This window comes from Psittacula echo (genome assembly GCF_963264785.1).
Source record: "Psittacula echo genome assembly, chromosome: 5".
Classification (NCBI taxonomy): Eukaryota; Metazoa; Chordata; class Aves; order Psittaciformes; family Psittacidae; genus Psittacula; species Psittacula echo.
The window spans coordinates 10,261,138-10,287,445 of record NC_137739.1 but is presented as its reverse complement, the minus strand read 5'-3'; the positions used below and the strand labels follow the sequence as shown (position 1 = coordinate 10,287,445).

At 41.3% G+C, this 26,308-nt stretch overlaps 1 protein-coding gene across 1 annotated transcript in view; it reads right to left on the bottom strand.

Annotated features, from left to right (window-relative positions):
• Window positions 1-132: 132 nt before the first annotated feature.
• ABCC6 (ATP binding cassette subfamily C member 6) overlaps window positions 133-26,308 on the bottom strand; it is a gene marked incomplete at its 5' end in the record, with an annotated part of 29,042 nt that continues 2,866 nt past the window's right edge. The window contains 26 exons of the mRNA XM_080618139.1: window positions 133-6,306; window positions 6,841-7,035; window positions 7,482-7,648; window positions 7,890-8,048; window positions 8,540-8,686; window positions 9,434-9,535; window positions 10,152-10,278; window positions 10,708-10,907; window positions 11,688-11,998; window positions 13,123-13,330; window positions 13,626-13,780; window positions 14,643-14,979; window positions 16,116-16,283; window positions 16,713-16,889; window positions 17,307-17,433; window positions 18,162-18,231; window positions 18,516-18,603; window positions 19,335-19,481; window positions 20,070-20,273; window positions 20,654-20,746; window positions 21,778-21,939; window positions 22,400-22,577; window positions 23,292-23,504; window positions 24,085-24,216; window positions 25,027-25,088; window positions 25,671-25,796. Of these exons, the coding sequence (XP_080474265.1) occupies window positions 6,198-6,306; window positions 6,841-7,035; window positions 7,482-7,648; window positions 7,890-8,048; window positions 8,540-8,686; window positions 9,434-9,535; window positions 10,152-10,278; window positions 10,708-10,907; window positions 11,688-11,998; window positions 13,123-13,330; window positions 13,626-13,780; window positions 14,643-14,979; window positions 16,116-16,283; window positions 16,713-16,889; window positions 17,307-17,433; window positions 18,162-18,231; window positions 18,516-18,603; window positions 19,335-19,481; window positions 20,070-20,273; window positions 20,654-20,746; window positions 21,778-21,939; window positions 22,400-22,577; window positions 23,292-23,504; window positions 24,085-24,216; window positions 25,027-25,088; window positions 25,671-25,796 (4,164 nt within the window). The 3' untranslated portion in view covers window positions 133-6,197. The remainder of the gene's footprint in view (window positions 6,307-6,840; window positions 7,036-7,481; window positions 7,649-7,889; window positions 8,049-8,539; window positions 8,687-9,433; window positions 9,536-10,151; window positions 10,279-10,707; window positions 10,908-11,687; window positions 11,999-13,122; window positions 13,331-13,625; window positions 13,781-14,642; window positions 14,980-16,115; window positions 16,284-16,712; window positions 16,890-17,306; window positions 17,434-18,161; window positions 18,232-18,515; window positions 18,604-19,334; window positions 19,482-20,069; window positions 20,274-20,653; window positions 20,747-21,777; window positions 21,940-22,399; window positions 22,578-23,291; window positions 23,505-24,084; window positions 24,217-25,026; window positions 25,089-25,670; window positions 25,797-26,308) is intronic.

The following is a 26,308-nucleotide window of genomic DNA, read 5'->3' as shown; positions in this document are numbered from 1 at the left end:
CTTGCTTTGTGTTTGACAAAGGGTTAGCTTCTGTAGTTCAGGTAATTATTGGTACTGCTTAGACCAGCCAAGCTGCAAGGCCTGATGTCTGGGGGCTGTCAGGGTGGGTAAGAAACCTGGAGTGCAAATAACAGTGTGCTGTGGTTAGGTAGGGCTGGATCACATCTCATGGATTGTCTTGTAATTTCAGTACTGCAGTTTGTTGGGCAGACCAGGTAATAACGATGCATCAGTAGGGCAGAATTCAGTGGTGCTGCAGACCTTTAGTCACACCCATGGTGTGCATGGCCTGTGCCTTGCCACATTTCTGGGGCAGCTTGTCGTCATTTTCTTCCATGGAAATGAATTGAGCAAGGGGTGGTGGGGGAGTTTGGGGAGGAGCAGTGGGTTTTGGACTTTCAAATTGCCCAATAATTGTGCAGCATTGTGATGGACAGAAGGGTGGAAAGACTTGAGCAAACCACAAGGAATGGGTTACAGAGCAAAGAAATAAGCTTGTAAAATACGGTGTGTGGCTGGTATTGTTTTACTCAGCTGCATTAAAATGGACAGAGATGTATCTGCAGAGGAGACCCAGACGAGGAACTGTGATACCACCATGAGACCTTTCTTGTTTGGGGTCAGTCATCCTCTAGGAACACTGTGAACCTTCTGCTTCCACCCCTCCTAGGAGAGCTCTGGGAAGGAACAGGGAGAGGGTCCACTGGCATTGGTCAGCAAGACAGCAAAGCTCTCTGTGCTCTCTCCTTGCCTGTCCAAACTAGTTACCACCACCTTGTAGGAAGGATGTCCAGTGAAGAAATTCAGACAGGATTCAAATACCTTTGAAAAGCCTTGTGGGTTAAGTGCAGCTCATTACTGAGCTGGGGACTGTACAAGTACTTTGCAGGTTCAGCACTGAATTCAAAGGAAGTTGTGTTGCTGGAATTCTTCTGTGGAAATTGGTTCCAGATTCAAGGAAATTATGTTTTCCATTGCATACAAACAGAGATTTACAAGCATTAACACATGTGAGTAAGTCCTTGGAAAAAAATGTAACTGCACTTAGAAGCATGATTTGAAATAGAGCTTCCAGAATTATGCTTCTGCTGTGTAAAGTGCTTGCAGTGGAGTTGTCTGTGTAGGAATAACTTAAACTGCATTTGCAGTCTCAAACTGGGTACACTGGAAAGTGTCACTGGATGTTTTCTGTCCTGCTTGTGGGCTGTTTGCCATCAGTTGGCAAACTGCAAGTTTTTGTGTCCAAAATGCTGTATTTTGCAGGATAACCTAAATATTGCAGCAAGGGATCAGATGTCTGCTCTTGGTGTGTGCTTCAGTCTTGTTCTTGTTCAGTGATGTGGTTGTTAATATATATCACTCGGTGCTCCCAGTTTTACCTATTTACACACTTGCTAGCACAAGCTGTTCTGCCCCAGCTCTGGAGTAGATACTCTTTTCTGTTTGCTCTAAATACCTGTCATTGCTTTGTGTTATTGCTGCATTGATTTATGATCCTGGTTCCAAATGTCTGTCCTCATAAAAATGATTAATACCTTGGCTGAATGTAACTTGAACAAAATTCTGTTAATGCATGACCAGGATAGTCTGAACTAACCTTAACTTTACACAGGGGTAGCTGAACAAATGCAGTTTTCTTCCACGGAACCTCTTACGTATGAGCAGTGTCATATAGGTACTTCAGGTACCTTGAGTAGGAGTGGTATAGTTGTGAGGTCCTGTTTCAGGTAGGAAAGAGAGGGCCATATGCTTATCCCTGCATGCAGTGTTACTGGAACCAACTGCAGAAAATGATACAACTTGCTGCGAGGTAAAGTATTAGAATCTGGCATTCAACCCAGCTTATTTAGTGCTTGGGACACTTTTACCCCTTCTGCGTATGTAGATACAGCCTGATGGCATGTGACCTCTAGTGCTGGAGAACCTGGTGCCCTCTAGCAGGGATCAGTGATACCCCAGCTCAGGGGGATGAGCCTTCCCTCAACAGAACACTAGTAAATTCAGGAGTGTGACACTGAATTCCAGCAGCTGAGCTCAGAGTCATGTAGCAGACACTTTCTTCAAATGCCGTGATGCTGCATATTCACCTTTATGCAGGAAAGCTAATGCCAGCTCTGAAGGACAGCATGTGGGGCAGGAGTGGGAACCATCCTGAGTGTGTGTATTGCAGCGAGCAGCTTAGTCCTTGGCAAGGAGGTGAGCTGGGCACCTTCATCCACCTGCTACAGAGCAGGGTTTCCCTGGAGTGTATTGCGTGGCATGGTCTGAGTTCATCCTGTTCTGGTACTCCAAGTCCTTGCTTGGTGGAGGGGTAATTATGTGCCCACCAGAAAGGATCTTCCTAGCTGATAGTCTTGTGCTTCTGGAGGTGGGTAGGTTCTCACTTCCTACAGAGCATGTGGAAGCCTTGCTCCATGGTTTTCCTCCCCCCAACCTGTGGGTTTTTTTTTGTTTTTTTTTTTTTTTTTTTTTTTTTTTTTTAATAGCACAATTAATTTTATTTAGATCAGCAGGAAAATAGGAAACCTTATTTAACTGCATGGGCTATCTGTGTGTGTGTGTGTTATGAAAAAGCTGCCAAATACCTGTCAGTGGCCTCTTACCTGGAGCAAAGCTGTGCCTCTCTCCAGTTCTTTCTGCACTCTGCTCTTTGGACTGTTTCTTCCAATCTTTGAGAAGATGCTTCTCTTTTAAAGCAAAGTTGTTGCCTTTTTCTTAGAACCATTTTGGTCCGATCTCTTCATTAAAATATTCAGGATCTGTGAAACCGGTTCGGATCCTGCTGTTTGGTTATCTTCTCTTTTCAGCAGTAATGTCTGTGCTGCTGCAGCCCACATGAGGCTAGTGGTGGTGTTAATAATAAACAACATTAACATATTTATTATAAACATGTTAATATTTATAAAAGAGTAAGAGAAAACTGTTGAATTTACTGTATCAGTTTCAGTGCATGTTGATGTATCCTGGCTGACATTATTTGCTGCTACATGGAAGATACCTCATGTCTGGAAGAGCTGATTCTGCTGTAAAACAGCTCAGGATTTTCAGGAGACCTGCAGATAACACCATAGTTAGTCATGTGTGTGATCACAGCTGCTCCTATAAAACTGTCCCCAGTGTGGAGACATCTGTGAAGATATCATGTGGTGGTTCAACCAGAGTAGCACAGAAACGCTTGTGCCCTGGGTCACTGATGCCTTTAACATTTGGGCATTCCTGTGCATCTCGTGACCATCTATGGAACCAGGAGTGCAACTTACAAACTACATTTGGCATGAACTTCACGTAAATCAATGAGCGACACTTTCATTCTTATTTTCTAGCTTTAGCAATTTCAATATTACATTAAACTTGGAATCTTGGGGCACGTATTTTAATGTCATGTGTCTTTCCTACATAAGGCTGTGCTTTCACTTTGTTTGAGATAGCCTTAAAAGAGGAGGAAAAAGGAAAGGAAAAAATGAAGTAAATTGGAATTGAAAGCCCTAACTCTTGATGTCCAGATTGGACAGAAAACTGGAACAGTGCTAGTACTAGTTAAGCCCTTGACCTCATGGCTCCGAAGAGAAAAATCGAGTGGAAAAGCCACTGAGATGTTAATAAACCTTCTTTAGATTAGTGGATTTTATTTGGGCTGAGCCAAACACAGCTGCTCTTGTATGTTGCACTTGTGCTTCACAATAGCTATTAAAAATGAATGCTGCAAATGTGTAGATGGGGCAAGTCCAGGCGCTCCTCTTGAGCTCATCTTGATATTCAGATTACTGGAGATGTTGGACAGGCTTTTACTTCTTAAAATTTATTCAGTGCAACTTACGAAATAGATTCTTAGCATAGTTCTGAGCCTGCGGGAGTTACCTCCTGTGCTAGTGGCAAATTTCAATCCAATAGTCTAAGAAAGACGTTTGGAAAGACCCAACAGACCTGTCCTTTTAAACAGTGCTTTCTGTTCCTTGAACTAGGTTTTCAAGAGAGGATGGTATCTCCAAGCATTAACTCCTTTATATATTTTGCTTTAACCAGTTCCAGATAACTTCCTTCTGATGACTATTACTTTTCTTGTGAGACTGGAACTCCCAGTTTGTCACTTACTTACAGTGCCATTTGGACATAAAGCTGAGGACTCTAATCTGAAACATGTTTTTTTTGTCACATGTAATTTTGGGAATCATAAAATCATAGAATAGTTAGGGTTGGAAAGGACCTTAAGATCATCTAGTTCCCTTTTGCCTTTTCAGCACAGCTTGACATGTGAAAGCTGATGGTATTTTTGCTGCTCTTACTTTGTGCAAGCCAACAGCAAAACTGCGCCCTTTCTAAGATTACCAGTGTGAAAGAATGTTTTGATTATTTTCCCCTTCTGTTGCCTTCTCTCTTCATTACCAACTTAGGAACGGAAAGCAAGCATTTGGAAGATGTTTATATCAGAGATTATGGTATGCTAAAAGATGTCTGTCTCAGAATTACCCAGCAGCATGGTCACATCTGTTTCTCTTTGACCTCAGTTAAAAAGAAAAAATACCTAACTTATCTTTATCTCACTACTTCTAGATGCTCCTGGTTTTGAGACAAACTTTTTGAGTGCTCATAACTTGCATTTGTTGTTTGAATTTTTCTTCTCTCTCTGCCCTTGAGAAAGGTTTGGAGAAAGCAGAGGGGGAAAAAATTGCCTCTTTCCTGGTGTTTGAGCAGCAGAACTGCAGCAGGCATTGGACTTTGATATCTTAGGCATCTGTTCAGCAGAAACTGTTAACTGCTCTTAACGTGGGTGAACACGCTACAAAACAGCTCTTGGGTAAGAAACTGCTAGGTTTCGTCGGTCTGGGTTGACTCTTACCAGTTTGAACTTTCCCATGCCCTCCCCCATTACTCCTTTTTATACTCTATTTACTTTAGCTGATTGAAGAGACCCATTTCAATACTTGATTCTGGTTTTATTTCAGCTTTCTAGAAAATTAAGTGCTTTAACAAAAGACACAGTAAACAGCAGTATTTCACAGTGTGATTGTTTGTCATGTTGTCTTGTTGTGATTCCTGAGGAGAGACTTGGGGACAGCTCTGACTGCAGCTCTTTGGCACTGTGGGCAGCCCAGGAAGGCTTTGTTTTCAGCTGCTGCTTTGGTCCAGGGGCACGTGCTGGAGGTAAACTTGCATGCAAGAAGAAAACCCGGGAATGAACCACGAGGCTGACAGGGGAGTGAGTCCCTGCTATTTTCCCCATCTGCCCGACTGCCACGCTGCAGAGATTGGAGGAGGATGCTTCCCACCACACAAATATTCCTTGTGGTCGAATTCAATCTGGACATGGTGTTGGCATTTGCACATGCACTGCCGTGACCAACCAGCATTTGGCAGCAGGGCTTCTCCAAGCCTTCAAGCAGAAGGAATGACATGCTGCTCCCCACTCCCAGGCAAGTTACTCTATCCTGCATTAGTGAGCCCGTATCTAAGCTGGCTCCCTTCCTCCAGCAGTCTGTTAGCCCTCTGCACAGCATGATTCACTCAGAGCCCCTCTAAAGCTGACACAGAAAGAGATGGGGCCCACAGGCAGCCGTTCTCTCTCATGCTTGGTGGCATCCCACTTTCTCTTCCCTTCTGTCCCCATGCTTGTGCACTTTGGGTGACTAGATCTAGCTGCTGCCTTGGAGTCCACATGTGTGTAAGAACAGCATTCAGGTGTGCAGTCATTAGGACATTGTCAAAAGACTAAATTTGTTTTGCCTGAAACTCAGGACAAGCTGTAAACAGTTACGTTTCCTTCCTACCAGTTAAATTCTTGCTTGCTGTCCATAAAACCTTGTTGGCTTTTAACAATAATCTGTGCAATCAAAGTATGGCAGTATATTTGGACTCCATTTATTTGGACTCCATTTACAGTGTAATTGGACATGCTGTAGTCTTTTGGCTTGTTTGCTTTTATACCATAAAAGCAACAAGGTGTTTTAAGTTCATATTGGCTCACTTGCAACAGAGGAGTAAAGTTTGGTATCTGGAAACATAATGAAAATGGAATTGCTAAGTTTCCTATGGAAATAACCTCCATCCCAAGTCATCCCTTTTCATCTACTTACTGCAGTTGTAGCTCAACCAAGATTTGGTTGTGCAATGCATTTTAGAGTGAAACCAAGATTATCATCTCAATTATGAGATGAATTATTCATTATATTGGTGGCGTTGTGGCATACTCCATGAGTGAGTCATGCAAAGCCTGATTCTTCCATCAGTTTGTAGAACAGTCCCTTCTGAGCTATTAAGTGTTCCAGAGTATCAAATTCAGCTATCCGACCGTTTTCCAAGACTAAAATCCTGTGAACATTAAAACAGAAGTGTAAGCTTGGGGATGTACCAGCAGCTATAATAAACTTCAGTTATTTCCATTGATTTCTAAAATAAATTGCAATACTTGCTTGTTATTCAACCAAGCTTTTCAGCTGGGAAACAGCTGTGGGATAGAAATAGGTTTCTGATGAGTGACTGTTCAAGAATAGAGTTTAGGGGGGAGAGTTGTTTGGCAATTGAGACTGGAGTAAGATTTGTGAACATGTATTTTAGTTTCACCATTTTAAGATGATGCAAGGCTGTAGTCATACTGCCAGTGAGGGGCAGAGAGGGGTATGACACAGCATGAAATGCATCATGTGGGAATAAATGATCTTTGATTAACCTGCTGGTGCCTAGCTGATTAAAGATAACTCCTACAGTCTCCAAAGCAAAGCTTTGAGGTTTAAAGAAAAGGACAGAAATCAAATTGTTGTTATGAACGCGGTGTGGTTTGTCTCATTCACACATGTTGCCTGTGTCTATCTTCATCCTCTTTAGGTAAGTGGATGAAGATGTTACCTGTCGCAGTCCATGATGGTGTTTATCCGGTGAGCTATTGTTAACACTGTGCTGTCTTTGAACTGAGTCCTCAGGGTGGACTGAATCTGAAGATCAGTTTCTAAATCTACTGCTGCTGTGGCCTCATCCAGAATGAGGATTTTGGCTTTCTGAAGAAGTGCTCTGGCCAGACAAACCAGCTGTTTCTGACCAGTGCTGCAAGTAAGAAGAGGGATGGTAAACTGAGTTTTCTCTGGGTCAGAATATGTGATTAATTTGAAAATAGTAATGAAAACGTGATTATTTCCTTTCCCTGAAAGGGTGATTGAGGCTGGTGGCACTGCAGATAACAGCATGAAACAGCCGAAGGAAATGAAGGGAGTGTATTACTATAGCCCCAGGAGATCTGCGCTTGGAACAGGATTCCAGTGCTTTAAGTACTTCACAAACACAAGTCACCACAATGATTAAGTATCAGAGGTCTTCCACTTGATGTCTTGTGACTTGATTTCATGCTGCTAAACAGAACAGTAATGCAGCAATTTGCTGTCTGGGTACCATTTTCTTTTTTCATGACTTGGACTCCTTGTCCCGCTAGCTCCATGTTCTCCTAGACTATGGGCTAGCACTGCCCTGCCACTGTCTTTCTGCAGATAAGGTACCTTAGGTTTTCCCCTTGGTCAGTGCACATATATTCCAACTGATCTGGCAAATCTGCAACGAAGTTCTTGAGCTGAGTCAGTTCCAAAGCTGTCCAGATGTCTGCATCAGTGTACTGGTTTAATGGGTCAAGATTCATTCTTAGAGAGCCAGAAAACAACACTGGATCCTGAACACAGAGACAGTACAAACAACTCCTGAAATGAGTTACAAAAACGAGCTCCCCAGTTTTCCTTGCTGCGTGCAAATCTGCAGCTAATGTTACATTGAACAGGAGACTAGGGTGGCATAGAGGTTATTTCCAACTTTGAAATTTCCAAATGTTCCTTCTCTCAGAGAATCTTTATAAATTTTTCTTAGGTGCTAAGACCTACAACACTGCTGAAGCATTTTGGAAATTAATTTCATACCTGGGGAATGACAGTTATCTTGGATCTAAGGTCATGGAGACCTAGTTGAGCAATATCTAGTCCGTCAATTAGGATCTCTCCTTCTGCAGCTTCCACTAATCGCAGCAATCCCACAGCAAGAGTAGATTTCCCAGCTCCTGTTCTTCCGGTTATGCCAATCTGTAAAGAGCAACAGAAACCTTTCAGTTTTGATACTGAGAGTTTTCCAAAGTTGGACAGACCTGTCATGTAGTTCCTCTTGGCCTTTTGAAGAGATAGCTTTGCATGGATGAGATCTTCAGGGCTGCTCAAGATTCACATAGTCTAGTTGTAATTGTTTTGTATGAAAAGCAATCTTGAAAGGTTTTGATGGGAAGAGTAACTATAAGACTTAGCAGCTAGAACAGGGCCTTGATTTAAAAAGTGAAATTCCTTTGCTGTGTAACTACTAACCTTCTGAGAAATGAAACTTCACACAGAAGATTGTTGCACGTATATATGCAACAATCCTGGAAACACTACTTCATACTAGGAGAGGTGTGCAGTGCAATACATGGGCTCATACTTTACTGTACCTTGGTGCAGGGCAGGGACTCTATCTACCCAGATCTGATCACTGCAAAGCACTGCTCATACTTTGTAGCTCTTCTGAACCAAGTGGCTTTGCTTACCTTCTCTTGCCCTTTAATGATTAGATTGACATGCTTCAGTGCTAACTCCAAATTTGGCCTGTATCGCAAACTGTAGTTTCTAAATTCAATTCTTCCTTCAGTGAGCCAAACCTGACCTTGAAGTTTGTCATTCAGAGTCCAGGGTGCCTAAATAGATGAAAACAAACAGCAATGTATAAAGCTGGTTTGGATTACCAAATCAAGTAGCCATACTGAAACAAGCAGCTTATGAAGACATCTGTGCCAAATTCCCCCAATCTGTTTACTGTTTTCACCAGAGAAAAAGGCCTCTAACTTTCATATTGCAAATGTTGACCTTATACAAAGATGCCAATTGTCTTAACTGAAAATGGGGATAAACATTTGTTTGCATGTCAGAGTTCTGACATTTTGAGTGGTTCAATAAGAAAAGATTTATATGGCCCTGTGAACAGGACCTTGAAAGTCTCCTTTAATAGGGTCTCAGGGCAGCATATGGAGAAGTAATTTTAATGATTACAGAATAGAAATGATTGCACTGGAGACTTCTAGTGGCTAAAAGGCTATCTAGCAACCATCAGTTATCAGAAGGTTGCATCTGAATTCGCACAATAAATAGTCCAAATATGGGCAGAAAATACAGCTCATTCCATGAGTGTTACCAAGTGAAGCTATTTTAATGGCAATCTAATGTTTAACTCTTAAGGAAATAATGATGATCAGAGGTTATAAAACAAATCTAGTCAGTTGGATAAAAACCAAATGCCTTTTTTGTATCCCTTTCTTGAAGGGAAACATAACTGGCCTTTTAGAAGGGGAAAACTGCAGAGTTTGTCCAGGTGGAATAGGGAAGTTACTTGTTTAGTTTGCACCCATTTGGACCTCTGCTAGTAAGGACAATAGTTGATTAGCTACCTCCTTAGGAGTCCTCAAGTATTCTCTCACTCTCTCCACAGAAACAATGTTGTTCTCTATTTCTGTCCAGGAGCGCACCATCCAGTTCAGAACACCGGTTATCTAGCAGAAATAAACAGAAGCATTAGGGCAGATAAAATAAGTCTTGACCTGTGTTTCCACGGTACCTGGTACTTTGTCTTAGTGTTTATTTATGAAGACCTCCTTATCAGCTAATTACTTCAGAAATCATCCCTTAAAAGGCTAAAAAATAGCCATGGATCCCTGTGAAAGTTTGTAAAGCTGTGTTTGAAGAATCTAGCCAATTCCCCCCATATCTTCTTCTCAGACAGTTTCTAGAGAAGGATATGCTACTACTTGGATGCTAAAAGAAAGTGTAGCTGTTTCTTAGGCTACTGTGTACCTAGTCTACAAGCAGGACAGACAGATGCTGAAGTCCTTGCTCCAGTTGCTCAGAATATGCTGAGACTTTCGTGTGAGTTCAGGTACAGGAGGAAAAAGATGGCTGGTGCATGCGTTTATGAGGTTCATTCTCTAAGGGGCCATGTGCAACAGATGCTCTGGGTTTCAGCAGTGACAGCAGGCTTTGGTAGGAGGAGGCATCTAGCAAGCCACAGAAATAATTAATGATTTCTTAGAAATTAAATGGCAGCAGAAATTAAAATGCAAGTTGCTTTTGCTAAAAGGCAAGCATGGCATTATTTTAACATTGAGTTACCTGAAGAGCATATGAAATGGAGAAGCCAGCAGTTCCTGGACTAAGATATGTCCTGCCCATTGCTGCAAATAGTGCTGCAAACAACACGATGCCATTGCCTAGAAGCTCCAGGTTTGTAGCAAGCCACCTGCAAGAGAAGGAGAGTACAGGGCTGTTGCTGGATGCCCTCCTCCCTTCTCCCAACAGAATCTGTGTTTACTTTGCAAAACACTTGTGGAGCTGCTGGGGTACAGGATGCTCCACAAAGCTTGTCATGCCCTGGATGCTCTTATCCAGCTACCCTGGAGCTCTAGAATGGCTACAATCTGCCTAAACTAGTTAGCTTGTGGTCTTGTTAGGATTTTCTCCAAGGTCTTTCGGATGAGCGGAGCCAGCACACAGTTTCTTGGATGAGCTGGTGTAACAACTTACTCCTGCTGGTACTCATTTGTTTTGTGACCAATTGCTGATAGCTTTGTCTGCTGGGTTCTGCATATACTAGAGGCCTCATATCTCCACACACCAAGGCCATTAGAGTAATATATCCATATATTTTTTTCCCACTACAGATTTGTACCTGTCAGCAACTGCTCCAGGGAAGCATATTCGCTGATTCTCATCCACTAGGAAATTGCTTTTCAAAATAAACCTCTCCTGGTCCTTGTAAGCACGGATCACACTGCTCCCCTGGAAGGTTTCTGAAATGTGGGAGTAGATGGGTGACCTGCTGGCTGCCTCTATGCGTCTCAGCTGGCAGGAGGTGACAACGTAGAAGTGCTGGTACAAAGGGAAGTGGAAAGTGATTAGAAGGCTTATGACTTCCATGGAGGTGCCCCACAGAAAATTTGGGAAGGCTTCAACATGTGCAACAGTACATACTATACTAGTGTTATAAAACCTAACATGCAGGTAAGAGATGGCCTTAAAAGATGAGGTAGTGATTCTGCCTGTGTTATGTCCTATAATAACGTTAATAATTAATAATATTAATAACAATAATAATATGAAGAATAACCCTGTGGTTAGTTAATGCAGAGAAGCCAGGGTACTCTGAACTCGCAAAGCCTCTACACTGACACTGACTTTCTCCTGCAGACCAGCTCTTTGCTTGATGGAGAACAGAGGCATACTTGCACCCTTACTTGTCCTTCTGTCAGTCTTAGCTGGTAAAGCATTTCAGAGCCCAGTGGGGGAGCTGCATGGCATACATGGATATATGAAAAAGCAGTGTAGGAATTCTTGAGGAAAGACAAAATGCTTTTGGTCCTTATATGACTGCATTTCCACTAATGGAGACAAGGAATATAACTCTAGGTAGGGTCTGATCTGGGTACTGGAAAAGCACAAGCCTCTTTGTGAGGTCTCTGGGATGCTTTGGAAGCCTGAGGTGATGTGGAAAGAGCCATGGACACTGCTCTTCTTCAGATGCATTTTGAGGTGATGAAACTAGTTTCTGCATGTCTCCACTCCTAAGAAATAAAAGGAGGCATTTTGCAGGGACATGGCTATGCTGCTTCAGCTTCTCCTGTCTGTGTATCTCTCTTGAGCTCCTCCTACCTGGAATGCAGCATAAAGAAGAGTCAAGGGCACTATGGCCATTGCTGCCTTCGGTGTAGCCACTATAATCACAAGGTAGATCTCCAGCAAGTTGAACAAGAATCCCAGCAAGGACTTCAGCTTGTCAGGAATGACAGAATCGATAGCATCCATTTCTCTGGAGAAGCGGTTCAGCAAGTTTCCAATGGGTGTTTGTTCAAAGAAGACCATTGGAGATCTAGCAACGTTCCTCAGCAACTGCAGAAAGAGCTTCTGCGATGCTAACACGCCACCTAGAAGGACTGCTGCTGTGGAGGCAAATCTGCCAAGGGCTGCAATATCAAAAATAATCATTATTGCTAGGTGTCCTGGTTTTGGCTGGGATAGAATTAAACCACAGAACAAACTCACCTTGGAGTTCTCCTTTGCAATATCACACTTTTCACTTAGTACTGTGAATACTGTACTAGTGAAAGGAGCTGACTTTCTCTTTGATACTAATTAAGCCAAGCCTCATAGCTGCAGCGTAAACTACTCTTTCCAATAGGGTAGTTACAGTGGGGCAGAAGACCTTCTGAGTAAGCTTGATAGGGACCATGGATTCAGCAACTTAAACATGCAGGATAAATTCTTTATTCTTCACAAAATGAGCTTGGCTGGAATTACACTGAATTACTCAGAATCTCAGATTTCCTGCCTATGGATTCAGTTACACAAAAAGGTACCAAACCCTTCCCACTTGTTTCAACGTGTTAAAAAAATTTTTTATCTTTTTTCACTTGGGCTGAGATTTTTCCAGATTTGATTTCTGTCCTGAAACAAGTGATTTTTTTGATTTCTTTTTTAAGAGTAACCAAAAGAATTGTGGTCATTTTAAAAGAGAAAGACTTAAAGAGATGTAGAATTCCACAAGTTCCTCTTTTCCTCTCTCTTTTACACTCAAAAGACCTAAGCCGAGATTTAGTCCAGCATGGAAAAGAGCCACCATGCTTGCACTTTGATATGATTAATTTATATTGGAAGAATGGAGACAGTAAGAGGAAGAAAGATATCCAGATATTGGATACAAGGGGGCAGGAAAGAAAAATAAGGATGCTGTAGTTCTTCCACTGATGAATGTTTTTTAAGGGCTCAGGTCATTTAGTTTCAGCAGGAAATATAGAGGAAGACACTATTGATCATGGTCTGCTGAAGGGCACAGGAGAACACTTCTGGCATACCATGAAGCAGAATCTCAGGCAGTAACACTGGAAATATTGTTCAGATCCCTTAGAAATCCTCTCTGTGCGTCAGAGCCTGTAGTTTTAGGACCCATGCCAAACCTTTAGGGCTGGTGCCAAAAGCCTGGGAGGCTAAAAGCCCACGGGTATGAATTTGTTTATGTTCTGAGCAAACATCCTAGATATGGGAAAGGGAGATGGAAACACAGAGAGCTAGGTGAGCGAGTTAAACGAACCTTGAACGACTCCTAGTGCACCGAAGACTCCAACTCTCAGCTCTGTGTGCTGTTGTGTCCCGTTGTGAATAGGGTCACCTGTCCACATGCTGAGCCAGTAACCACGAAAAAATGACACCACTTGCTGACACGTGAACAACAGAATGATGTACATACACAGTGGTAAGCCTGTTGCCTTCAGGTAGGCTGCATAAATCGAAGTATGAACCTAGAGTGAAACATTTCCCTCTCATTTCCATAATGTGCTCTGCAATGTACGTGCATTATTTCTGTTTTGGTACTGGTGCTTGGATCAAGGCATCCAGATGAGATACAGTTTGCAAAGAAGTTGCTATGTAAAATAATGCTGAAATGACTGTGTCTCACTTAGAGGGCAAACTTGTATAGCTCAGCTGACTTCTCTGGAGTTTAACTTAGGCAGTGAGCTGACCTGCCTGCTGTGAGTGGTCAGTAATGAACCCATGGTATGTGTCTTTGCCTTTATAGGAAGGTGCTTTGCTTACCCTGCCATGCTGAGTTTTTTCATCCTTGGTTAATCTTCCTTTGGTGGCTGCAGCAGTGGTAGAGTCTTGACTTACAGGAGTGGTTTTTCTTCCCATAGCAGAAGATTTGACTGAATTGTCACTTAACAAAGAAAACAAAAATCCTTTCAATTTTTAGCCAAAGCAATGAGTATTTTAAAGCTGGATCTACTTTACCCATCCACCTCTGTAACTGTGCCTATTTTGAGGGCTGCAGTTTTCAGGGTCCTCCAGAGTGACTCCAACCATTGTCCACACTTGTCACAGGGACTGGGCTCTGCCAAGCTATTAACAAGCAGAGGCTTAAAGCATTCAGTAGGCATGGCTAGTTTAAGATGAGTCAGACCTTACAGCTTCACTGGGAAGAGAACAGCAAGAAAATGTATCAACATGCCTTGTATGTGAGCTCTGGAGCAAACTCTGGCTCCTTGTGAAATATGGAGAACATGTTAGTCAACCTCCACATTCAAGAGCAGTTTCTTATCTATTCTTGATCTTTGCTAATTTGCTCTTATTATTAATTTACAGATCAATCCCAAACTTGTATTATATCAGTAAGAGCCTCCATGTAGGCTTGTAGGAACTTTTGGAGCAAGTTTTTCAGTATCTGAGACAATTTCAAGCTTACCTAAAGAGCTTCTCCTGCAATGAACCATTTCTAGAGGTGATGGTGCCTTTGGTGTCTCCTACATCTGTGAAATAAATGCTTTTAAAAAAAATGCTTCAGAATCCTGTTTTGCACTGTATAGCCTTTGAAAGAGTGGTAATACGAAGATTCATTACAAAGAGTTGTTTCTAAGGGTAGAATTATCAAGGTGAGGCTTGAAGAATAGCACATGCAGTGGGTAATTCTGTTTACTGCATGGCTGTTGTCTAAGATGGAACTGTTTATTCAAGAACCAGTTTTAAGGTGATGAGTCAGTCTAACTTGACAAGCATACTTTTCCCCAAAGTGACAGCTTACTGTGATGGGATCTTGGCTTTAAATGTCCATAAAACCCCCCAAATTTAAGAATGTCTTTTCCAGTTTTATTCTCTTTTTCCTCTTCCCAGCTGTGAACAGCAGCAGACACCTCTTCTCCCCCAGTATATTACTAAGGAAACAGTTGAATGATAGACCTAGGAAGAATGATAGCGACTCATTCGGGTTACCTGGAAAACCAGTGCCTGCCTTCTCTTCTGCAGTAATGTGTGAATGAAGGAATTCTGCAAAGGCCCCATTTCTCTGTAGAAGTTCTTGGTAGGAACCAATTTCTGAGATTGTTCCATCCACCAGGAAAACAATGTTATCCACTTGAGGCAAAATGTTGATTGTGTGAGTCACCAGCACACGAGTCTGAATAAACAGGGAACAGTTACAATTGTTCTGGTGTTCCTCTGCTCACTTGAGCTGTGTCAGTCAGCTGCCTTCTGAAGAAAGACATGGATTTAGTGTGATTTTTGCTAACTGGGAGATACTTCTGTTATTCCTAGTACTTCTGACTGTCTTTTTGATAAAGCTTATCTTTGCAGCACAGCTTTGAGCCCATTTTGAAAGTACCGAACTTGTGATTGGAGGGGTGGAATCAACTTGCTTTGTGTCATACACAGTGAAGAGTGAGGATAGGAGCTGAAACCTGAAGTCCCAGGCTAGCCCTTTGAGTACTGTTTAAGTCTGCTACCTTTTTCTTTTTTTTTTGCCAGTCTTTCTGTTTCAATACAATAATTATATTCTGACACTTGCGAACAATCCACATGAAGAGAAAGGTATTTGTAATCAGACATACCTGTTTTAATTGGACTTTCTGTGAAAGAAATTACCTGTTTTCCTTTTACAATGTGAAACTGAATCAAGTATTTGTAGGCAATTTATACCATGAAGCAAACAGAGCTGCTCTTGCCTCCCTTCTCATATAACCACATTTATTATCCAGATTGCTTGACAGCAGAGAAATACCAAAGAACAACAAAATGCAACCAATGCAAAAAAGAATGGAAGTGCTTAAGATTTTAATACTGAAGTTTGAGTGATGAGTATCTGGGTGATGAGAACTGTAATAGTGCCACTGAACTATTCAAAAGTGATGGGATTAGACACCAGGATAAGATACAATGAGCTGGAAGAGATCAGTCAGCTATTCCTAACTATACTAGAAGTAAATCTCAAAAAGGGAATAGGATGTCATTGGAGGACCAAAGAACTATAAACTTGCTGTAGAAGTTAAGGCTGGAACTAGGCATGTGGTTTGCATGAGGATAAAGACAGTCCTTCCAGAAAACCGAACTTTTCAGTCTTCCTCCTCCTAGGTGAGATTCACTGCGGGACTTCCATGTGCTGTATGGACAGCAGAGGTTATCCATTTCCCTGTTGCTAACAGCAGTACCTGCTGCCTGTAGCAAAAAAGTGAGTGACCCAACTTACTGGAAATGTTTTGAGGCCCTGTTAATTAGATACATTGTACCACCTTTTAAAGTGCAGGATTTAAAACATACCGTGTCTTTCAGTAAGCCACTGGGTCCAAGAACGTGTTCAAAAATGTGCTGTCCAACATGGGCATCAACAGCTGAGAGGGGATCATCGAGCAGGTAAATTGAAGCCTTCTGGTACACAGCACGAGCAAGATTCACTCTTTGCTTCTGCCCTCCAGATATATTTATTCCCTGTAAAAATGCATTGAGACTCTTTATTCCAAAGCTACAGCATATTTGCCAATTGTTGGCTCCATTTGTAGTTTTATGACTTCCTTATTTTTATATCAGTGCACCTCCCTCCCTTCCTTCCTCCTTCTATCCAAATAGTGCTTTTGAGATGCAGAGACAGATTTTCTTGAGCAACTCCACTCTCCTGCAAAAAAGGATCCAGGAATGACCTGGACTTGCTGTTTTTTGTCTGAAGCATCTCTTGTATCTCTAGGTAGGTTAACTGTCAGGAGGTGGGCTTCAGACTCCGTTAAATCATGGCCTGACTTCTCAGAAATTACTGAGAACCTGCCTCCTCCAAGTTTAGTGCTTTTGTAGGTGTTCTGCAGGACACCCAGAGTTGTAGCTACTCATGGAAAAGCTGGCCAAAATATCAACCTAAGCCAGTACCTTCTCTCCTATTTCACTCTTCCACCCTGCAGGAAAGCTCTCCAAATCAGGTTGCAGTGCACAAGCATCTATCACTGTATTGAACCATGTTTCATCCATCTCTTTCCCAAAGAGAATATTGTCTTCCACGGAAGCATTTTGTATCCACGCTTGCTGGGGGACATAAGCTACAGTGTCCTGTAAAAATGGAAGTGGAACAATGTTAAGTCTGTTTCATAAGCTCCGCTTGACACTGTGGGAACCTGTCTTTGAAGAAAAACTCTCCCAATTAGATTTATAGAAATCTGGAATTGGAGGGCTTTACAAAACATGACTCTGCACTCTCATGATCTTACAGAGGAAGAAACGGAGGTGCAAGTACATGTGGTTTACCAGGACGCCACTCCAGTTCACTGTTAGAGTGGGAAATGGAATTTGATTCCCATTCTTAAGAGCCAGGCTAATCTGAGAAGTCTTAAGCACCTTCAGATAATTAAATGTGGACTGCTACATACTGCCTCTGTTAAAATTCATCCAGTACCTGACGTCTTGGTTAATATCTCACTGTTCCTGCAGACAGTCTAATTAGAAGCAAATGCTCAGGGGAAAATTTACCTTCACACTCAGGCAGCCATCCACCGTCTCCAGCTCACCAAGTAAGGCTGACAGTAAGGAGGACTTTCCAGCACCCACCTGGCCAACCACAGCAAGCAAGGAGCCTTGAGTCATGGTAAGATCTATTCTAATGAGAAAAGATTAGTTGATAAGAAATTTTAGATACAATTTCTTTTTAGATACAATTTCTGAATTGATACAATTTAGATACAATTTCTGAAAAGAAAATCACCAAAATTCTTGCTATTGTCTTGTAGCAATTAAAATGTACCAATTAAAACCCCCTAATTTCATACTTGAGGCCTCACTTGCACAGGGTTAGCCTTCCATCACGTTGAGATTTTGCAGCAGGAGTCATCCCTTCAAAGATGCCTCCAATCAGAAAGTCTTCATCTGCATCCCCATGTGAGTTTAAAACCCTGATCACCACTATGGAGATCAGCTAGCCCAAAGCACTGGATGTGAAACACTCCTGATCAGAACTTTTCAACACTGTTTCTTCTCTAAAATGGCAATGCCTTTTGAAATAAGCATGTAGTAATGTCATATATAACATCTGCATCCTACTTTTTTGACTTAAATTGCTGTAATTTCATATTTGGACAAGAAAATTGTGTAAAGAAAATAGTCTGTATATTAAGGCAGTATCCAGATACAGGAACCATCCTATTTATGTGCTTTCAAGCATAAAAGTAAGATTACGTTCTGTCTGACTTCACAATTTTCAGAATTCAATGTTAAATACGAAGCAAACTCAGAATTCTTTAGATATTTCACACTGAGGCCCCAAGGAATTAGTTCATTCAGCATCCACCCTGACCTACAGAATTGAGGTGACTAATGGAAGGTCTGTACCTTCTAAGACAAGGAGAAATGTCTTTGCTCCAGCAAAAAGTCCCATTTCTTATGGTGATACTTGCCTGTGCTGAAATATGAGGAGAAATAGAAAGAACACTTGTAAATGCAAAAGTAGATACAGATACACTCCTATTTATGTGAATGTTTCAGTGTGTACTTATATTACATAAAATGAACCTTAAGTATGAAAAGGAGTTAATTACCAGATTAGATTTCATCATTGTAAATAATTGAGCCTAAGAGATAAAGTGACAGTAAGGGGCAAATATTTTTCTCTTATGACTATGGTAGGCATCCTAAGAGTGGAAGCTGATCAATGGAAGCTATTCCTCTCAGAAGACAAAAACTCACCACAGTCAGAAGTATTTCTGCTTGAGCTTTCAGGACTCAGTTCTTCCAGATTCAGAAAAGCTGCTAAGCGGTTTAAAGAAACTTTGGCCTGAAATGAAGAAGCATACAAAAGAGTAAGGTTTAGAATGGAAAGGCAGCTAAAACCCAAAGTGAAGACTCAACTTGAAGATCCACTTAGAATGCTGGTTAAGTGCTATGTTGCAGATGCTGTAGGCTTAGATGGACAAATGCAGCTCACTCTTATGTCAACTGGCATTATTTCCACCTGGCTTAGCAAAAACCCATATTCTTCCCTGCATATTCCCTTATGTTCACACAGTGAAAACTGGTGCTTTTTTCTCCAATTCATCCTGCAATCTTTCCAGTGATTGCTCCTGTATGTGAAAAGTTATGACAGTCTTCTTGGGGTGCAAGAGGGAAATGAATTTCATAATTTCTTCCTGGACAATGACTTGCTTTTCTCTCTGACCTGTGCTAGCAGGGTTTCCACTGATCTACCATAGATTTTGCTCATCTATTCTGATTTCTATGATTAAAAACAGAACTAGAAGCACTTCTGAGATCTAATGGTGCTTATGATTGGCTCTGAAAGACTTAAGAGCTATTCCTGCTGACTATTTTGTTAATATGTGAAGCCATTCTGAAAAACCATTATTACAAAGTACCTTTAGCTGTAAGTCCTTGCACTTCACTGTTTCATAATAGCAATTAAATAGCTGACATTCAGAGCCCTAAGAAATCCCAACGTTCACCTGTTAATGGTGATATGTAAGAAACCCACTTATGGCCAAAGGAAAAGGAACACAGCCTGCAGTTAACCTGAACAGTAGCATTTATGGAGAATGGCAGGAAGGAGTGCGCAGTGTTGAGAATGTTGATCAGTGTTATAGACACAAAGGCTTTCTGAGCATCCAGGACATGTGTGTTATCGACCAGGGTGTACACAGCAAACATGACAAATGCAATCTGAAAGGAAGAAAAGGAAAAGTAAACCATTTGCTTCAGACAAGGAAGAGAATAGTTCAAGGGTGGTATGCCCCTCCCTAAAGACTTTGGAACCCATTCAGTTAAATCCACAGTATCGCACATATACACAGTACCTGTCCTGCAAGTATCATAGGCAAAGGTCTTGGATGTTGGTGATGAAACCAAGATTGATCATTTGACATATAAGTTTTGGTGCTGCAACCAGACCAGGGTAAAAGCACAGCCATTTCCCATTGAAAACACACATAGCTGAGTTGCAACAGCAAGTGCAAAAGTGGCCTGCGTAGCTACTGACTGTGCCATGAGGTCTTCAGGTGGCTCTTGCACAGCAGGCTCAGTCTGCCTGGAACACACTGCCAGACGAGATGACTTGTCCATGGAACTGTTATGACAGTGCAAACATCTGTGTGGCTTATTCCACTGGGACTCAGCAACTCCTGTGAGACCACCAATGCTCCAGGCAGATACTATCTTTAACTGTCCCACATGAAAAATTTGTGCAGGCAGGAGTGCAAAGAGAAATGGAAGTAACAGTGCATGTTTTATATAGGAAAGTGAACCACTCACCAGGAAAGTTGATGAATGGAAAGAAGCTAGAGATGCTGAGAAAAGAATCTGAGATCTTTTTAGGGCCTGAAGTTCTTGCTTCCGGATACCAAGCACTTTCTCCATGAAGGTTTTCTCCCAGCCATACAGTTTGATTACTTTAATGTCACTGAGAAAGGCACTAGTGAGTTTGGCTCGCTCATCTTTATGTTTCATCTGGGTCTCCTGTAATAAATATTTGAGTTTTATCATTTAATAGGTTCAATGTTTAACAATGCAATTATTCTGAAAAAAAAGCACCTTGTTCCTGCCTATGAAACCTGAATAAATTTCCCCGCAGTTGAGCTGTGTATACTGTTTTTATTCATGATCTTCCAGGCTGGGAAATACTTTGTTTTTCTTCTTCAGAGCTCTATTTTTCTGGCAATTCATATAAACCACAGACAAGGTAGCAAACCAGGTAAAAGACTGAACATGCAAGAGCTTACTGTAAACTTTAAGAACCACTGCGGGCTTCGAATCCATGATAAGCATGAATAATAAATATTAAGCCATCACATAATTCAAGTCAGTAAACCACTTCATTTTTATCAAGCAAAATGTACCTGAAACTGACTCCTCTTCTTTGTGATCACAAAATTCAGAGGCAAAAGAAAAAGGAATACCACAATTGAAGTCAAGGCAGATGGCCCAAGAAGCTGCCAGGAGAGAAAATGAAAGAGGAAGAACTTCCAGTGATTACTAGAAATTACTGTTCTACATTTCTCCTGCTTACCGTCTGCCTTACTTGAATTTATGCCTAACATCCCTCATGGCTAAGGGTTTACTCTAATCTTGCTTTTGCCTTTCCTAGGAATTGTGCTTCCTAAGCACTCTGGATTGTTAACCCTCCAGCTAGGGTAACTTATGTCATCATGTTCTGCTGAATTTATTTGTTACCCTTTTAGGAACTAGAGGAGTGTTGAAAGAGATCCAGAAGCACAGCTGGCAATTCAAGTAATTTCTTCTTCCAATCTGTTCTTGGATGTTTTAAGGAGGACATCTTGTGACTGGCCTAAGTAAGTGACCCAAAACAAAACCCAGCCTTTGCTCAAAAAACAAACCCACAACAAACTATTCTTGCAGCACAAACAACCCAGCCGGTCGGAATTCACATCAACTAGTGAGATGAAATGGTAGAATTATACTGTGCCATGTACTCTTGGGACAGGTCTTGGATACCAGGGCTTATAATGACTTACATATCAAAAACGGTTTAGTTGCATCAGATGGCTTACGTTTGCTGGAGAGGTGAGTGCTGGTATACCTAGAGAGATAAAAGTATTGCCTACACAAATGGTCTGTGAATAATTATAATTATACAAATAATTATGCTCCAGCCACATGCAACCACATTCAACTTGTCAACGTTACTAGAAAAGGGATGATCCTTTTCCAACAGCCTATACCATGGCTACTAATTTTCCAGCATCATAGTATCCTGCCAGACATGAGACACAGTCCACCCTGGGTAGCAAAGAAAGGTCTCAAAGGCTTCTGCAAACTTCCTGGTAATCATCTGTGTCTATAGTGCTCACACTTCCATTTGGTGAGCTGCCAAAAACAGGTTCTAAGAAATAGTGCTTTATGCTGCTGAGAAAATTTTGCTCTACGCAGAATTTTGAAAACTCATTTTTCCTTTGATACCTAGAATAGAAAGGGATTGATAAGTACTGTCATAATATTTTACCTGCCACAAGAAGACAAAGCAGATGATGATCCGAATAGGAGCAAGCCAAGTCCCATTAAAATAGATAATCAGATCCATTAGCTTTTGGACATCAACAGACACCAGATTAACTATTTCACCTACTGTTGCTGCTTTCCTTGATGCATTTGACATAACTAGGATCTAGACATGGTAAAGAAGAAATCAAAGGCATCATCAAACAGTAGCTTTGGTCCAAAAATGAAACAACTTTCTTTTCCTTATAAACAAAGAAGGAAAAAAACAAAAGCAAGGGGGGAAAATGCCAAATCCTAGGTACTGAAAACATGCTGCTGCTTGGGATATGACTTCACTTTAAGATGAAGAATTTACTCCTTTCCCCAACCATAATCTACAGCGTAAGGAAGTTTATGTTGCTTTTTCCTCTTTCCTTTTTTTTGGCTTTTTCTGAAGGTAAGATCTGAAAAATAAGTAATAACATTTCCCCCACATAGGGTTCAGAGATGAATATAGCACAGAGTTACATCCCAAAAGCAGTTTCTGACAACATCTCCTCTGATACTGTTAAGAACAATGTACCAACAATATAACTAACAACACAGAGCTAGAAAAGAATGAAGATGAAAGGAAGCTACAGACTCACCTTCCTGTACACAAGCCCTGTTACTGCAGTTCTCAGTCTCAACCCCAGAACAAGGCACACGTACATGTATCGTTGTTCGAACAGAGTCTGGAGACAAGCCAAAAAGAACATGCTGAATGCATAGAAGTAGCCATGCCAGGTAGGTGCTTCTTGATCTTCAATGAACTCCAGGAAAAGGCTGCAAGACAGGAGCAAAATGTTGATAAATCCATGTAGAACTGATGGAATATCAGACACACAAAAATGCAGAAATGCCAGGGATTTTTGTGTATTCTTTCTGTCTGATATTTATCAGTAAAATAGGAGAAAAACTGGAAAAAAAACCCCACTGAGTATCCTGTATTATATACTATCCTGATTTTTGACATTGAGCCATTCTTGGTTTGGAAGCAATTTCTGATCTCAACATCCTCTCAGGGGAGACCTCATTTTCAGTATTAAGGATGGCTCCTGAATTTTATGAATTTGTCAGTAATATGCAAATTGAAAGCCATAATCTAAGGAAGTCATTGACATTTCCAGAACTTCTGTTAATGACTTAAAAGTGATTTTGCCCTTGAAAATATACTGTAACTCACATTGGTGTTGTACCAACACAATCCACAAAGCATATGTCAACTGACTAAAGGAGCTATTTAAGATGTGTAGGATGCACAGCTGTGCTCTTTAGAATTAGGCAGGGGACATGAAGACTTAAGACTACAGCATGTGGCTGACAGCCTGTGCAAATGATGTGGTATGAACCATCAAATAACTCACTCTTAATCAAGTAAAGCTGTCAAAAAGCTCAGTGCAGCCTGTTCTTTCCACTGCTGGAACACAGACATCTCTGTCCGAGCTTATGCACATCAATCTTGCACGTCACAGAAACACATTACAAATACATGCATACCTCAGTAACTTTGGGATGGAGAACAAGAAGACATCACAAATAACTAAGCAGACAGTGCCGAGAAGGAAATAGGTTCCAAACATGCTCCAAAACACTTTCACTAAGGGCCAGCTCTGACTTTGCTCTGACTGGAGTAGAACTTCCGTCTCTTCAGCTTTTGCTATGCCAGTTTCACTCTTCTGACCCTTTTTAAATGCAGCAGACTCAATTTTTCTAAAGAAAGAAGCAATGAGAAAACTAATCACAACTGGAGAAAGCTTGGGAATCCTGTGCTTTCAAAAATGACTAATATCTCACACTGGGTTTCATGCCACGTCCAGTAAAAATGCTCAGAAAAAAAATGATCCCTCTCACAAAAAAATTACAATTCTGTGCCTCCAGGAATGGAAGGATGTTCTCCAGCAGATTTCAACACTTAAAATCAGACTTTGCACAAACGAACTCACTGAGCACTCACCCACTGAAGATTTAAGATCCCCAGGTTTTCATAGAGGGTTACTTTTTTTATATATGCTATCCTTTTCTGCTTCTTGTTTAATGGACAAATAATTCAGTGGGATTGATTCTTTCAACTACTGCATTGTCCAGATAGGAAGCACCTAGCAGAGCTTACGTTCAGAGACTGAATATATGCTGAAGCAGTCTGTCTAGCACTCCGTGAGGAACGGAGGGGCTTAGAGCCTGTTCTGAGATGGCACACCAGCACCAGTGAGCATATTTGCTTGTATCATCTAGAGGCAAGAGAGAAACTGTCCAGCTGAGCCATGACACATTCTCTAGATCAAGTACTCACTGCTGGGTTCTGCTACGACACTTCTTCCACTCTCTTTCAGCCCAGGAAATAATTTCTTCAGAGGATTCCTCTTTCCTCACTGGCCACAAGTCATCCACCCCCAAGGACTGCTGACAGCCTTTCCAGAGGAGCCTGGAGAACACACAGACTGCTGTAAGGTAAGCACAGAAGGATTTGTGGTCCTTGTAACATTTTCAAAACAGGTGGGCTTTAAGTTAGTGCACCAATAGTGAGCACACCGGGACCTACATATATAAAACACTACTCAGGGCTGTCCTTTCCCAGAATAAATATAAATGTTCAGGAACAGCAGTTTTGCTTCAAATCCCTATGCTATGTTCCGTGAATACAGTGAGGATTTGCAAGCAAGCCCCGATTTCTAGTCCATATTGAGAGTTGGGTCTTGGGCAGTGGGGGACAAAGTTCAGTTTAATTTATTCTGTGGCTCAGTGAAACGCAGATGAGCTCTTATCATAGCAGACATTAGACCCAAGGTATGTAATCATTTTACTTCTGATTCCTAAGCAGCAGGCTGGGCCTCACTATTTTCCCATTGCCTAGCATTTGTTATGGGAAGGTCTGCAGGCAAGATAGGGCTGTGGTTGCTGTACAGTGATCTTTTGAGATTGCTGAGGTCTGTTTCAAGATTGGGAGGGTACTGGAAGGGTAGCTGGAAGGGGGAAGAGAATTATCTAGAATCACAAATTTGTGTTTTAAACTACTTTGAGAAAAGTACGTTAATTCTTCATAATTTGATGTTGTGACAACACCTTAGGTCCCCAGAGAAAGAATTTTAAATCCTTACTGCAGAAACTAATTCAGAGGCTGAGATATTTCCTACTGGCTCTCTACACCCTCTCCTACACTGCTTGTTTGTTTGGAGTTTTTTTGGTTTTTGGTTTTTTTTTCTGATATTCTAACAAAACCACATCTTTTTCTTACCCAGAGAACCACCAGTATGTGATTTTGGAAAGAAAAGAGCTGCTGGCTTCTGGACACTGATTCTGATGGGAGGAAAAACATGGGTGATATTTATATACAGAAAAGGGTTTGCACCAGATAAATGTAATTCCCTTCTGTGCTTCCCCAGAAAAAGCAATCAAAGTTACACACACCCCATTCATTGACCCTGACAGTGTAAAAGTATTGTGGAGGATCAACGGGATCAGGGGATTTTGGAGAATGAGACTTTGAATAATGTCTTAGCTGGAGGAACAAAGAATATCATTCTTCATACATACTCCAAGACATTGATTTTCTGAATCACAGAGCTCTGCCATACTCGTACCTCAAACAGAATACTGCTGCACAGGAGAGCATGGGGAAGTAATGTGAGCCCTACCTACTCATTTCAATGAAAATAAAGATGAGTATGGATAGAAGAGGGGTTTAGTTTTTCAAAACATACATTGAGAGACAGTACTGTTATCCAAAATTCTGCTGGTTACCTTTTAAAACTGCCAACCTTTACACAGAATGATGCATCTTGTATCTCCAAGATACTCATGTTCCTGCATATCCCCATAAATTTAACTTCCTGTTTGAGCAATGAAGCAATGCATCATGAAAAGCTATATTATACTTACAGGATTGTTGACAGCTTTGGAGAAGAAGGGAGGGTGATCAACTAAGCAGAATAGCACAAGTTCTCCTAGCACCAGGCTAGCATAAAGGTAAGTTGTAATGTGGTGGAAACGGTCTTCCAGGAAGCCCTAAGAGACAAAATACTGTTGAGAATGAGGCAAGAACCTTCACATGAAATCAACCGAGAACGGTAACTTCTGTTCTACTAGCCATAAGCTCTGAGTTTTGGTTCAAAGCATGAGGTGCATTTTAAACTGTTAGTTATGTAGAACTACTTAAATAGATAACTCCTGAAATTGGAATATGAGAAAATACTAAATAATGGACACGTCTTGTTTATAGTGATGGTTTTTATTACAAGACTTCATAGCACTCTAGTCAAGTCAGACATCCACACTGCAGCATTATTCAAGGAAACTTGGATGCTCTAATGGATAGAAGCTGTTGATATATATAATAAAACACTTGCCATGTTTTATTATAAACGGTGTGTCTGAGGGGCTCCATGAAGGGTGCTGGAATTGATTTTGTGAATGGGAAAGAGAAGAAAAAAACAAGGAAGAAGATCGGTTTTGGAGCTGTATTTTGGTAGCAGGAAGTGGCAAAGTGTTACTTCTGCAAAAGACCTGCAGCTCAAGTA